The sequence below is a fragment of the Piliocolobus tephrosceles genome, unplaced genomic scaffold, assembly GCF_002776525.5.
Source record: "Piliocolobus tephrosceles isolate RC106 unplaced genomic scaffold, ASM277652v3 unscaffolded_16659, whole genome shotgun sequence".
Lineage (NCBI taxonomy): Eukaryota > Metazoa > Chordata > Mammalia > Primates > Cercopithecidae > Piliocolobus > Piliocolobus tephrosceles.
This window is the reverse complement of record NW_022298375.1, coordinates 1-11,347: the sequence shown is the minus strand read 5'-3', so window position 1 is coordinate 11,347 and position 11,347 is coordinate 1. Positions and strand designations below refer to the sequence as shown.

General features: G+C 41.5%; 1 protein-coding gene and 1 non-coding gene across 2 annotated transcripts; one reads left to right on the top strand and one right to left on the bottom strand.

The window, feature by feature from the left end:
• Positions 1–1,339: 1,339 nt before the first annotated feature.
• On the top strand, positions 1,340–1,446 carry LOC111535158. The gene has a single exon (XR_002729335.1). It is a non-coding gene; the product is annotated as a U6 spliceosomal RNA (small nuclear RNA).
• A 2,177-nt stretch (positions 1,447–3,623) lies between these two features.
• Positions 3,624–9,905, bottom strand: LOC111535153 (HLA class II histocompatibility antigen, DRB1-4 beta chain; the record flags this gene model as incomplete). The annotated part of the gene is made up of 5 exons (XM_026450279.1): positions 3,624–4,588; positions 5,401–5,424; positions 5,872–5,982; positions 6,686–6,967; positions 9,509–9,905. Coding segments are annotated over 5 exons (828 nt in total), but the record flags the coding sequence as incomplete, so codon positions are not given.
• Positions 9,906–11,347: the final 1,442 nt, after the last annotated feature.

Sequence of the window (11,347 nt, the reverse complement as noted above, 5' to 3'; positions counted from 1 at the left end):
TCTTAGAATCTTCTAAATCCCTGATTTTAAAACAAACTGTTGTACTTGCCAATTTTGCAGTGGGAGAAATAGTTTATTACATTGCTGTTGGAATTTGGATTTTTCTGTTCATTGGTGAGTTTGAGCAAATATTTATATTTATCGACTATGAGAATATTCTCTTCTATAATGAGTCTATATCCTTTGCCCATTATTTATGGCATTTCCAAGAATTTATTTATTGATTAGTTAACAATTTTTCATAAGAAAGTTAGCCATCGTCTGCCTTACGTGATCAAAATTTTTCTTCTGCGTCATATACTTCTTTTAATTTTGTTATTTTCTTCATGCAAATAATCAGTAATTTTCTTCAAATATTTTTTCGTTTGTGTCTTCTGGATTTTGTCTTGCCTATGAAGCCTTACTTTTTAAAAAAGAATTATTTTAACAGGTTTACTAAAGCATAATTTCCATACTACAAAATTCGCTCATTGTATATGTAAAATGTAATGATTTGAGTAAATTAATCGATTTGTGCAATTATCACAACAATCCAGTTTTAGAACATTTCTGCCATGTCCAAAATTTCCCTGTTTATAGGAAGGTTCCGCACCCAATGATCCACACCCAAGAACTTACCTTTTCTAGATATTTCAAGTAAATGAAATCATACAACATGTAATCTTTATGTCAAATTTCTTTCACTTAGTTAAGTATTGAAGTTCACAAGTTTTGCAGTATGTATCATCATTTTGTTTGTTTTCATTTCTTCTTGTCTTTTTTCATTTGTGTAAATTTAAGTACATAAAGTACAAGTGTAACTTTGTTACCTGAATCGATTGCATAGTGGTGAAGTCGGTGTTCCACAGTATCCAACACTCCAATCACACACATTGTACCCACTAAGTAATGTCTCATCATCCAGAGTGCAAGGGTTGAAATTTGCCTTGTGAAAACTACCCTGATGTTCATGGTAGCTCCCCTGCCAGATAAGTTTACTTTTGTCCCCTTTTATTGTTGAATGATATTGCCTTGCCTGGATGTAGTAGAATTTTGTTTATTCATTTACTAGTTGAAAGATATTTGGATTTTCAGTTTTGGCCTACTGAGGTTAAGGCTGTTCTGAACCCTTGAATATATATTTGTGAGAACATATGTTTTTACGTCTCTCAGGAAGATTCCAAAGAATGAGACTGGTGGGTCATAGGGCAAACATACGTTAACTTTTTAAGAAATTGCCAAATTACAAGGTATTTGTAAAATCATACACTCCCATCAGCAACACATAAGGGTTTAGAAAATCTGTTTGTCTTCAACCATAATTATAATGATGATGATAGTATTAGAAATAACATCTGTCGTACTTGCTTTGGCAGCACATATACTAAAATTGGAACAATACAGAGAAGATTAGCATGGCCCCTGTGCAAAGATGGCATGCAAATTTGTGAAGCGTTCCATATTTTTTTATAAGAAAAAACCAAACAACCCCATCAAAAACTGGGCAAAGGATATGAACAGACACTTCTCAAAAGAAGACATTTATGTAGCCAACAGACACATGAAAAAATGCTCATCATCACTAGCCATCAGAGAAATGCAAATCAAAACCACAATGAGATACCATCTCACACCAGTTAGAATGGCAATCATTAAAAAGTCAGGAAACAACAGGTGCTGGAGAGGATGTGGAGAAAGAGGAACACTTTTACACTGTTGGTGGGACTGTCAACTAGTTCAACCATTGTGGAAGACAGTGTGGCGATTCCTCAAGGATCTAGAACTAGAAATACCACTTGACCCAGTCATCCCATTACTGGGAATATACCCAAAGGATTATAAATCAGGCTGCTATAAAGACACACACACACGTATGTTTATTGCAGCACTATTCACAATAACAAAGACTTGGAACCAACTCAAATGTCCATCTATGACAGACTGGATTAAGAAAATGTGGCACATATACACCATGGAATACTATGCGGCCAGAAAAAAGGATGGGTTCATGTCCTTTGTAGGGACATAGATGCAGCTGGAAACCATCATTCTCAGCAAACTATCGCAAGAACAGAAAACCAAACACCGCATGTTCTCATTCATAGGTGGGACCTGAACAATGAGAACAACTGGACACAGGAAGGGGAACATCACACACCCCGGCCTGTTGTGGGGTCGGTGGAGAGGGAAGGGATAGCATTAGGAGATACACCTAATGTAAATGACGAGTTAATGGGTGCAGCACACCAACATGGCACATGTATACGTATGTAACAAACCTGCACATTGTGCATATGTACCCTAGAACATAAAGTATAATAATAAAAAAAAGAAATAACATCTGTATTGGTAATTTTAAATTTTCTCTTTATATTTCAAGTTTTATTTATCCAGGATCTATTTAGTGAAATAAATGAGTTTGGAATACAACTTACCAAAAACTGAAACTAAATCTCAACTCTTTCTGTTTCTATTTCTAGACTCTGTTTTACTAGCATATTTAATAAAAAAGAACCGTAACAAATGCATTTTTAAAAGTAAATGTTTAGTATGTTTTAGCACCTTACAGAGCTAGTCATTTTTTTTCAATAATTTCCCTGGAAAACATATTTACCTCATAAAATAACATGTCAGCATACTTAATTGAGTTCTAAAAACAATCTTGTTTGCTTGCTTTTTTTATTGTAATTGAGTTAATGGCTGACATTAATACATTCTATATGTGTGTGTGTATATATATGTGTATATATGTGTGTGTATATACACATATATGCATATATAGAGAGAGAGATCCAAAACTCTGAATTGAGGGTGCCTATCAGAAATCTATAAGCCTTTGTGTGGAAGTTAACTCAAATACTTACAACCTGATAATACCACATTCCATCATTTCCCTACCCTGAAATCAGTCCCTCCTACTCCATCCACCAGTTCTTTATTTTTAAAAATATATGATTTTGCTCCTTTTCTTCCCATGTGCATCAGGCCCACTCTGCAAAGGTTGAATCCTGGCTTGTGTGAGCCTGTGTGATCCCATGGTCATTCCAATGTGTGAGAAAGTGGGTACTGGGAACACCCTGGAAATAGTTGCTCCTTATAAAGGCACACAGGAGAAAGGAGTATCCTTTTCTTCCCTTTGGGAGTTGTTGTGAAAGAATAACAAACCTAAAGCTGTTGCATGGGTCACCCTACCATCTCAGGAAAGCTGACGTGCTGTGTGTGATAGAGAGATGAGCTACGAAGTTCCAGGTTGGCTGGTGATGCCCCTAGCCTGCTAAGTTGAGCAATCCTGGAGATGCCCAGCCTTGGATCTATCGGCTATGTGAAATAATGGGTTAAAGAAAAATAAAGCCCACTAGATGTAATTTCCTGCTATTAGCAGCAGAACACATCTTCAATGAAATATTCATTCCACACATTTTGGTTCTACTTTGTAATTCCATCCCCCAAGTCTCACATAAAATGAGAAAATCACGTCCTCAACTTAGGAATCCTGAGGCCTATTTGTTGCAACTCTGTGATCAAACAGAACAGACATAATTATAAGCTTAATATACTGCTATAGGATTTATACTCTTACAGGATATATATGTACCTGTACTGCTACGTTATGTACGAGTAACATGCAACTAAAAATAAGATATGCATAGAAACAACTTTTAATTTGATTGAAAATAAAATAACAGTCATCTCTGACAGTGGAGAAATTATGCTGAAATGATTATTACTTTGAAATAGACCTCTGAATTATGTACTTTCAGATTTGACATTTCATACTGACTCTCAGATGGAACATAATGGAGAATCCTCCGTCTTCTAAATTTGTCTTTCTCTGAAATCTGTACAAGTCCTTTGATGACACTATATTATTGAAGTCCCTGGAGTGAAACACTGTACACTAATTTACAGTTATAAATGCAAAATATTGTAGACGGGGTGAAGAAAGAGTTCTGATTGCCTTGCTGGCTGGTTTCTCATCTCATGTTGGCCGAGTTTGTTTCAGTTGTTATAGTCTGCTCTCAGTTTTTATGCATTGCTTTTTTAATCATTAGGTTTACTTTTTTAATTGACAAATAAAAATTGTATAGTATATTCATGTTGTACAGCGTGAGGTTTTGATATATGCCTGTAGTGTGGAGTGTCTAAATCATGCTATTTAACATATGCATTACCTCACATACTCATGACATATACATGAAAATCTTTATTCTATTGGGAAATAATCCTTTTTCTTTTCATTTTTTGTCTTTGGAGCCAAATGGACCAGATGATATTTAACTTCATCTTTGAGAAACATTTAATAATGTCATGTGTTTGTGGTACAGGGTGAGTATACAGATGCACAGGAGGCCATAGGGTTTAGGTAAAGGGAGCACAAAAGTTGAAGATGAGGCGCTGCCATCATTGCTGGACTTCAGGCCAAGGGCAGGAGCTGAGGAAGCCACAGGGGAGGGCATTTTCTGCAGTTGCTGAACCAGTAGCAGCCAGGTCCTGAGAAAGCCCTCTCTTGAGGCAGAATAACAGCCAGGTGGGAAAGCTTTTCATCCTGCAAAGCTGGGGCAGAAGGTTCTTCCTTGAATGTGGTCACCTGCACTTCAGCTCAGGAGTCCTGTAAAAGACAGAAGAAGCGTTGTTTTCAACCTGGCTATACTAACTAACAGTTTCTTTTCCCGTGTTTCCAGGACTCAGATGACAGCACTGCAGGAAGAGGAAAAACAAGTTCCTGAGTCTCCCAGAGCCAATAGTGCCGCAGAGCAGAGGCCTTTTCTAAGTGGAGTGGAGTTTTGGTGTAAATTGCCTGATCAGAAATTTGGATCCAAAGTATTTCCTATTATTTCTGTCTCATGCCTTATCGCCTCTACCATCATTCTAGTGTGCCCGGAGTTTGTTCCTCCAGGTGGGTTTGTGGTCTCACAGACTTCTAGAATGAAGCCAGGGACCTTCGTGGTGAGTGTTAAAGCTCTTTAAAGGTGGCACGGACCTAAAGAGTGAGGAGCAGCAAGACTTATTGTCAAGAGCAAAAAAAAACAAAGCTTCCACAACATGGAAGGAGACCTGAGCAGTTTGCCGCTGCTGGCTGGGGTGACCAGCTTTTATTCTCTTATTTGTCCCTGCCCATGTCCTGCTGATTGGTCCATTTTAAAGAGTGTTGATTGGTACATTTTAAAAAGTGCTGATTGGTCCATTTTACAGAGTGTGGATTGGTCCATTTTACAGAGTGATGTTTGGTCCGTTTTACAAACATCTAGCTAGCCACAGAACACCGACTGGTGTGTTTTTACAGAGCATTGATTGGTGCATTTTACAAACCTCTTGTAAGACAGAATTCTGCAAGTCCCCACCCGACCCAGAAGTCCCCCTGGCTTTACCTCTCATTAGGGAAACCGTATCTGTTTCTAAAAGAGGATTAAAAGGTATTACCTGTTGGCTGAAGTCCAGTGTGTCCTGGGAAAAAGAGGAAAAAATATACACTTAAAAGATATGGAAGCAAATCTGTCCTCCAACACAGATTTCTCTAACAACACAACCCACACCAACCAGGGCAGAAAGGAGCAGAAACAGACCATGTGACCCATGAAGTGTGATGGGTCTGTCACAGGATCCAGTGTAACTGCATTAGCCTTAGTGGCTCTTCCTTAATTTGCTCCTGGATCTCGAACAAAAGGACCCATACTTGTTAACCTTCCTCTTGTCTCTGCAGGCCACAGGCTATTATGCTTTGACATAGTAACCATGCACTGATGATTACTGGATTAGCAGGACATTGGAGCCGTTTGGGGAAAGAAAAGCTTTGTTCAGGGCCACTCATATACTGAGAACTAACCTCAGCAAAGCCATAGTTCCTCCTCCAGAAAAGCCTATGGAGAGAGCCAGTTACCAAAGGCTCCTCACCTTTCTGATTCCTGAAGTAGATGAACAGCCCGGCCCCAAGGAAGAGCAGGCCCAGCACAAAGCCCCCGACTCCACTCAGCATCTTGCTCTGTGCAGATTCAGACTGTGCTCCTGAGAGAGGAAGCCAGCTTTAGTGATGTTTATTCCAAACTGAACCTCTTTAATTGAGACTCTAAGATTCAGAGCTTTGGAAATGGGGAAGAAGGCTGCCCCACAAGAACTAAAATAACTAGCCATTTCTGGAGAAAAACAAAGGATTGCAAATCACACTGAACAGTTACAAGGTTCAGACATCAAACTCATTCAAATATTACAGCCTTGATGTAAGACACGAGTTCAACATCTGATCCACAGAAAGCCTGAGACTCAATGAGGCTAAGTAGTTTGTCTAGAGTGACACAGCTAATAAAAAGCAGAGCTGAGATTGGACTCCCCTCATGTCAGGAAGGCCCCTACACTTCTCCTTTTCCCAAATCACAATAAATAACTCAGAGCAACAGCATCAGAAACTCAGTCTCAGACCCAGAGACAGGGCCTGGAGCCTGGGGAGAGCGGGTGACCCTGACCTGTGATATCATGGGGAGGTTCAAAACAGGGACAGCCTCTCCTGCCTCACAGGCATGACTGATTCTGCAAGGGGTACAGGTGTTTCTAGAAACTGTTACAGGGCTATCCCCAGTGACCTGTACTGATGGAGATGAGAACATGGAACAAATGAAAATAGGATGTGGGAGAGAAAAAACCTGACACTCAGGGATTAGCACAGTCCCCTTCTTGGTGGGTGAGAAATGTATGAAGTCAGAAAGCTGCTCACTCCATTCCACTGTGAGAGGGCTGGTCACGCTTGGGTGCTCCACTTGGCAGGTGTAAACCTCTCCACTCTGAGGAACTGTTTCCAGCATCACCAGGGTCTGGAAGGTCCAGTCTCCATTCTGGATCAGGCCTGTGGACACCACCCCAGCCTTCTCTTCCTGGCCGTTCCGGAACCACCTGACTTCAATGCTGCCTGGATAGAAACCATTCACAGAGCAGACCAGGAGGTTGTGGTGCTGCAGGGGCTGGGTCTTTGCAGGATACACAGTCACCTTAGGTTGGACTAGGAGAAAAAAATGGTAGAGGGAATGAGTCAGGAAGACAAAGTAAGTCTCCTTGTTTGGCTGTTTGTCTGTTTCTCTGCAAACCCAGGCTCTGACCTTGACCAGCCCTCAGCACAGCTGGCCATGTGGCCTCACAGTGTCATCAGCCTGGAATTTAATCTTGATAGTTAGCACCCATTAGATTTGAGAGATGTTGTGAAAAACTGTGTTTGTTTCTTCATAGCTTGAAATTGGGATGCATTGTCAAAGTGTTTATAAAGCTTTGAAAGTACAGAGTGTAGTAATTAATACTGATATCTGAGCCAGGTTGCCTAGTTCAAATCCAAGGTCTGCCTTTTACTGGTTGATCCTGGCAGAGCTTTTTGATTCTTCTGTGCTCAACTTTGTCATCTACAATGAAGGATAATTATACTAATTTACCTCTTGGAGTTATATGAGGATTAATGCACATAAAATATATAAAATGATGACTGAAGATAGCCTTCAATTTATGAGGTCAGAAAGCTTCTCACTCCATTCCCCTGTGAGAGGGTTTATCACACGTGGGTGTTCCACTTGGCACCTATTTTTCGTTCTTGTACACCGTGACAGAAAAATATGATTTAAAGAAATGTGGACAGACAAAGGGCAGAGTTGGGTACATGAGGAAACCGAGTATGAATTTTTAGGAATACTACCGCCATGCACTGACACCTTAGAACACCACAGAAATGGTCTGCCCCTGGGAAGGTGGGAAAGACAGAAATGAGTCTCCAAATTTTTACATTCCTAGAAAAGCATGAGTCCTAAAGCAGAGAGAAGGATTAAGGAACATCATTTTGGTTTTGAAAGTTCTTATATTTACATTTAGCTGATCAATGAATCTCCCGTGCAAAACAAGCATTATTATTTTCAGGCCTATCATTGTAAAATGATTTTTCTTTGACTCATTACTTGGGGTGCTCATGCCCAGGGAAATCCCTGACACTAGCATACTCTCAATACGTACAACTATTTTTTTTTGTTTTAGACCTAAGGAGAAACCTAGAGACAACAGTACCACAAAATGGTAGATTTAAGATGGGTTGTAAATCATTAATAAAAATTTTGCAATGTATTTTATTAAATAAAAATGTTCAAATTCTTAACATGGAAACGAATTTTCAAAATCCACATACAAACTACAAACTGTAGCAAATGCTGAATCAAATATCAATAAAGTGTTAATAATCTTACAGTACAAAGAACCCACAAAATCACTGAGAAAAATACTAAGCTCTTGAGATATTAGACAGCAGATCATTGTTCCCTACCAAATACAATAGGGAATTCTTAGAGCAGTAAGTATACTTGGTCAATAAATAGGTCAAAATAATTCAAAAGAATTACAAATGAAAAAATATAAACTAAAAATTAACCAGAAACATACATTTTCAGCTTTTGGAGAATGTCATAATAAAGGTCAACAAAGGAGAAAGTGAGGTGAGCTGTGTCACAACTATTACATATGAATAATAATATGTAACTACTAGAAAACTATTAGCATTATAACAAAATAGTAACTGTGTGAAAATTTTAATTCAAAAAGTTAGTTTCACAGTCATTTCTACTATGTAAAAACATACACACTAAAAAAACGCCAAAAAACTAGGAAGAAATTTAGACCTAAAGAAGCTTCAGAGATGCCTCAGAGGTCTCCTCAATTCCCCTAGAAATTAATCTAATGCTTTTACAAACAAACACCACACGCTTTTATTTCAGAGATTACATGAAGGGTGTGTGCCAGGGACAGTCTGGAACTGGCCTCCTCACGTTATCCCAAACCTTCCATACCCCTCAGCTCTCCTCCCCTAAACCTTCACCCCAACCACACACACCTTACATTTCCCTTCCCTGCATCTCTAAGGACCCCAGACAATCAAGGTCTCCTCTCTCCAGCCACCTGCACCCACCTCCCATGTCACCTCCCCACAGAAGCCTCCAAGGATAAGAGGCAGCCCCCTCCCGCTTCCCCTCCCACAACAGCCACACAGACACATCCACACTCTACACACACCTGCGCCCTCAGAACTGCTTGCTCGGGATTGAGAGGATTCTAAATGCTCACAGAGGGCCGGGCGCGGTGGCTCAAGCCTGTAATCCCAGCACTTTGGGAGGCCGAGACGGGCGGATCACGAGGTCAGGAGATCGAGACCATCCTGGCTAATACGGTGAAGCCCTGTCTCTACTTAAAAAAAAAAAATACAAAAAACTAGCCGGGCGACGAGGCAGGCGCCTGTAGTCCCAGCTACTCGGGAGGCTGAGGCAGGAGAATGGCGTAAACCTGGGAGGCGGAGCTTGTAGTGAGCTGAGATCCGGCCACTGCACTCCAGCCTGGGTGGCAGAGCAAGACTCCGTCTCATCAAAAAAAAAAAAAAAAATGCTCACAGATGGCGCTCGCTCTCTCTCGCTCTCTCTCTCTCTCTCTCTCTCTCTCTCTCTCTCTCTCTCTCTCACACACACACACACACACTCAGATTCCCAGCTCACAGGGACCCAGGCCCCGCCCCCGCCGCGCTCACCTCGCCGCTGCACTGTGAAGCTCTCACCAACCCCGTAGTTGTGTCTGCAGTAATTGTCCACCTGGGCCCTCTTCTGCTCCAGGTAGTCCTTCTGGCTGTTCCAGTACTCGGCATCAGGCCTCCCCAGCTCCGACACCGCCCGGTACTCCCCCACGCCGCTGTCGAAGCGCACGTACTCCTCCTGGTTATAGATGTATCTCTCCAGGAATCGCACCCGCTCCGTCCCGTTGAAGAAGTGACACTCAGACTTACCCTGCTCCAAGAAACGTGCTGTGGGGACACGAAGGATCCGGTCACACGGGCGGTCTCCAGAGAAGACACTGACAGCGACGCCGCCATCCGGGGCTCCTGGGCCGGTGCGGGCACTGGGAACCTTAACCGGCCCCACCCGCACCGCCTACCCCCAGCAGCCCAGGGGCTCATCCTCCGTCTTCCTGAGGCGAACGGGGGCCTGGGGAGCCAGGCGGGAAAACCCCTTTTGATCCTCAGGCTTTGGGGACCCCCTCCCTGCCTCCAGCGTGTTCTGGAGAACTCAGTGCAGGACCTGGAGGAGGATCCCCTCAGCACCGCAGCCCGCGCCGCCTCCTCCTGGGAGCCTCCACCCCAAAGACACTCTCTGCCTCATCTCTCATCCCACAGGCTGTACCGGTTCCTTCAGCAGCACCCACAGCGATCATCCTGTGAACACCTCCTTAGTGATGACCTTGTGCCTGGCCTGCGCTCCCTCTAGGAATCCAAACAAGGAAAACAGACCTCTCCACTCTGCTGGGGTAGATAAAAGAGCAGTGAAAGCGATGGACAAAAACCAAACACACAAGAGCTTAGACAGGAATGAGAATGTCAGAAGTGTGGAGTTCTAGAACAGAGAAAAGCAGGATGACCTCAATTACATTAGGGTGCCAGAGAAGGACCCTCTGAAGAGTGACAGTTCAGAGGTGACTTGACAGGTTCAGCAGGTGTGAACCGGGGGGCAGAGCAGAGCCCCTGTGTCTGTTTGGACAAAACGGGAGGCACATTTCAGGTTTAGGAAATCCTATGTACAAAAGCTTGAATTTATTAACTTCTTCAAGAAACTAGAACAAAGTTCACTAAAGCAGAGAGGCTGAGGGGAAGGAGAGTAAAAGATTAGCCTGGAGAAATCACAAGAAGCCAGGTATTGAAAAGCCCCGTGTGTGGTGTTAGAATATTGGATTTATACTAAAGACAATGGGAAAGTATTGAAGAATTTTAAGGAGAATTAAACCATGATCCCTGTAAATGTCCATAAACCTTCCTTTGCATTTCTAAATCCACAAGGCTCAGAAATTCAGTTAAAAAACTTGTTTCCACAACTCATTTGGCAAATCTCATCTGATGAGGGTAAGTGGTCAAAGGTGTCTCAGAGCTCTTACTGGTGACAAGTGCTTCTGTAGTTTCAATACATATAAACATACGTACATATATGTGTGAAAATATACACATATGTAAAACACTGTATATAATTTTGATGTTTTTGTCTTTATGTTTGAAGTGTGAAAATGACAAAAATAACTTAAAAATAATCCTGTGGGTAAAAGTGAAATGAATAAATAGAAGCATTTGACATTGTGAATCATATCAAATGTAGAATCACTACAGAAATCTGAGGCATATTAGTGAAAATTAAAAGCAGTGGCATCACTGTTTGTGACTTACAAGGGCAAGTTGTTGAAAGTTAATAGAGAGAGTGATGACCAACAACTCATGAAAATGTTGAAAAATATTGCGTAAGGCAAAAAATAAATATGAAAATATTGAGCTTGCATTGACTAAATGGATTCAACAAGAAAGTGGTTGAATTTATGCAACTGTCTAATTTTT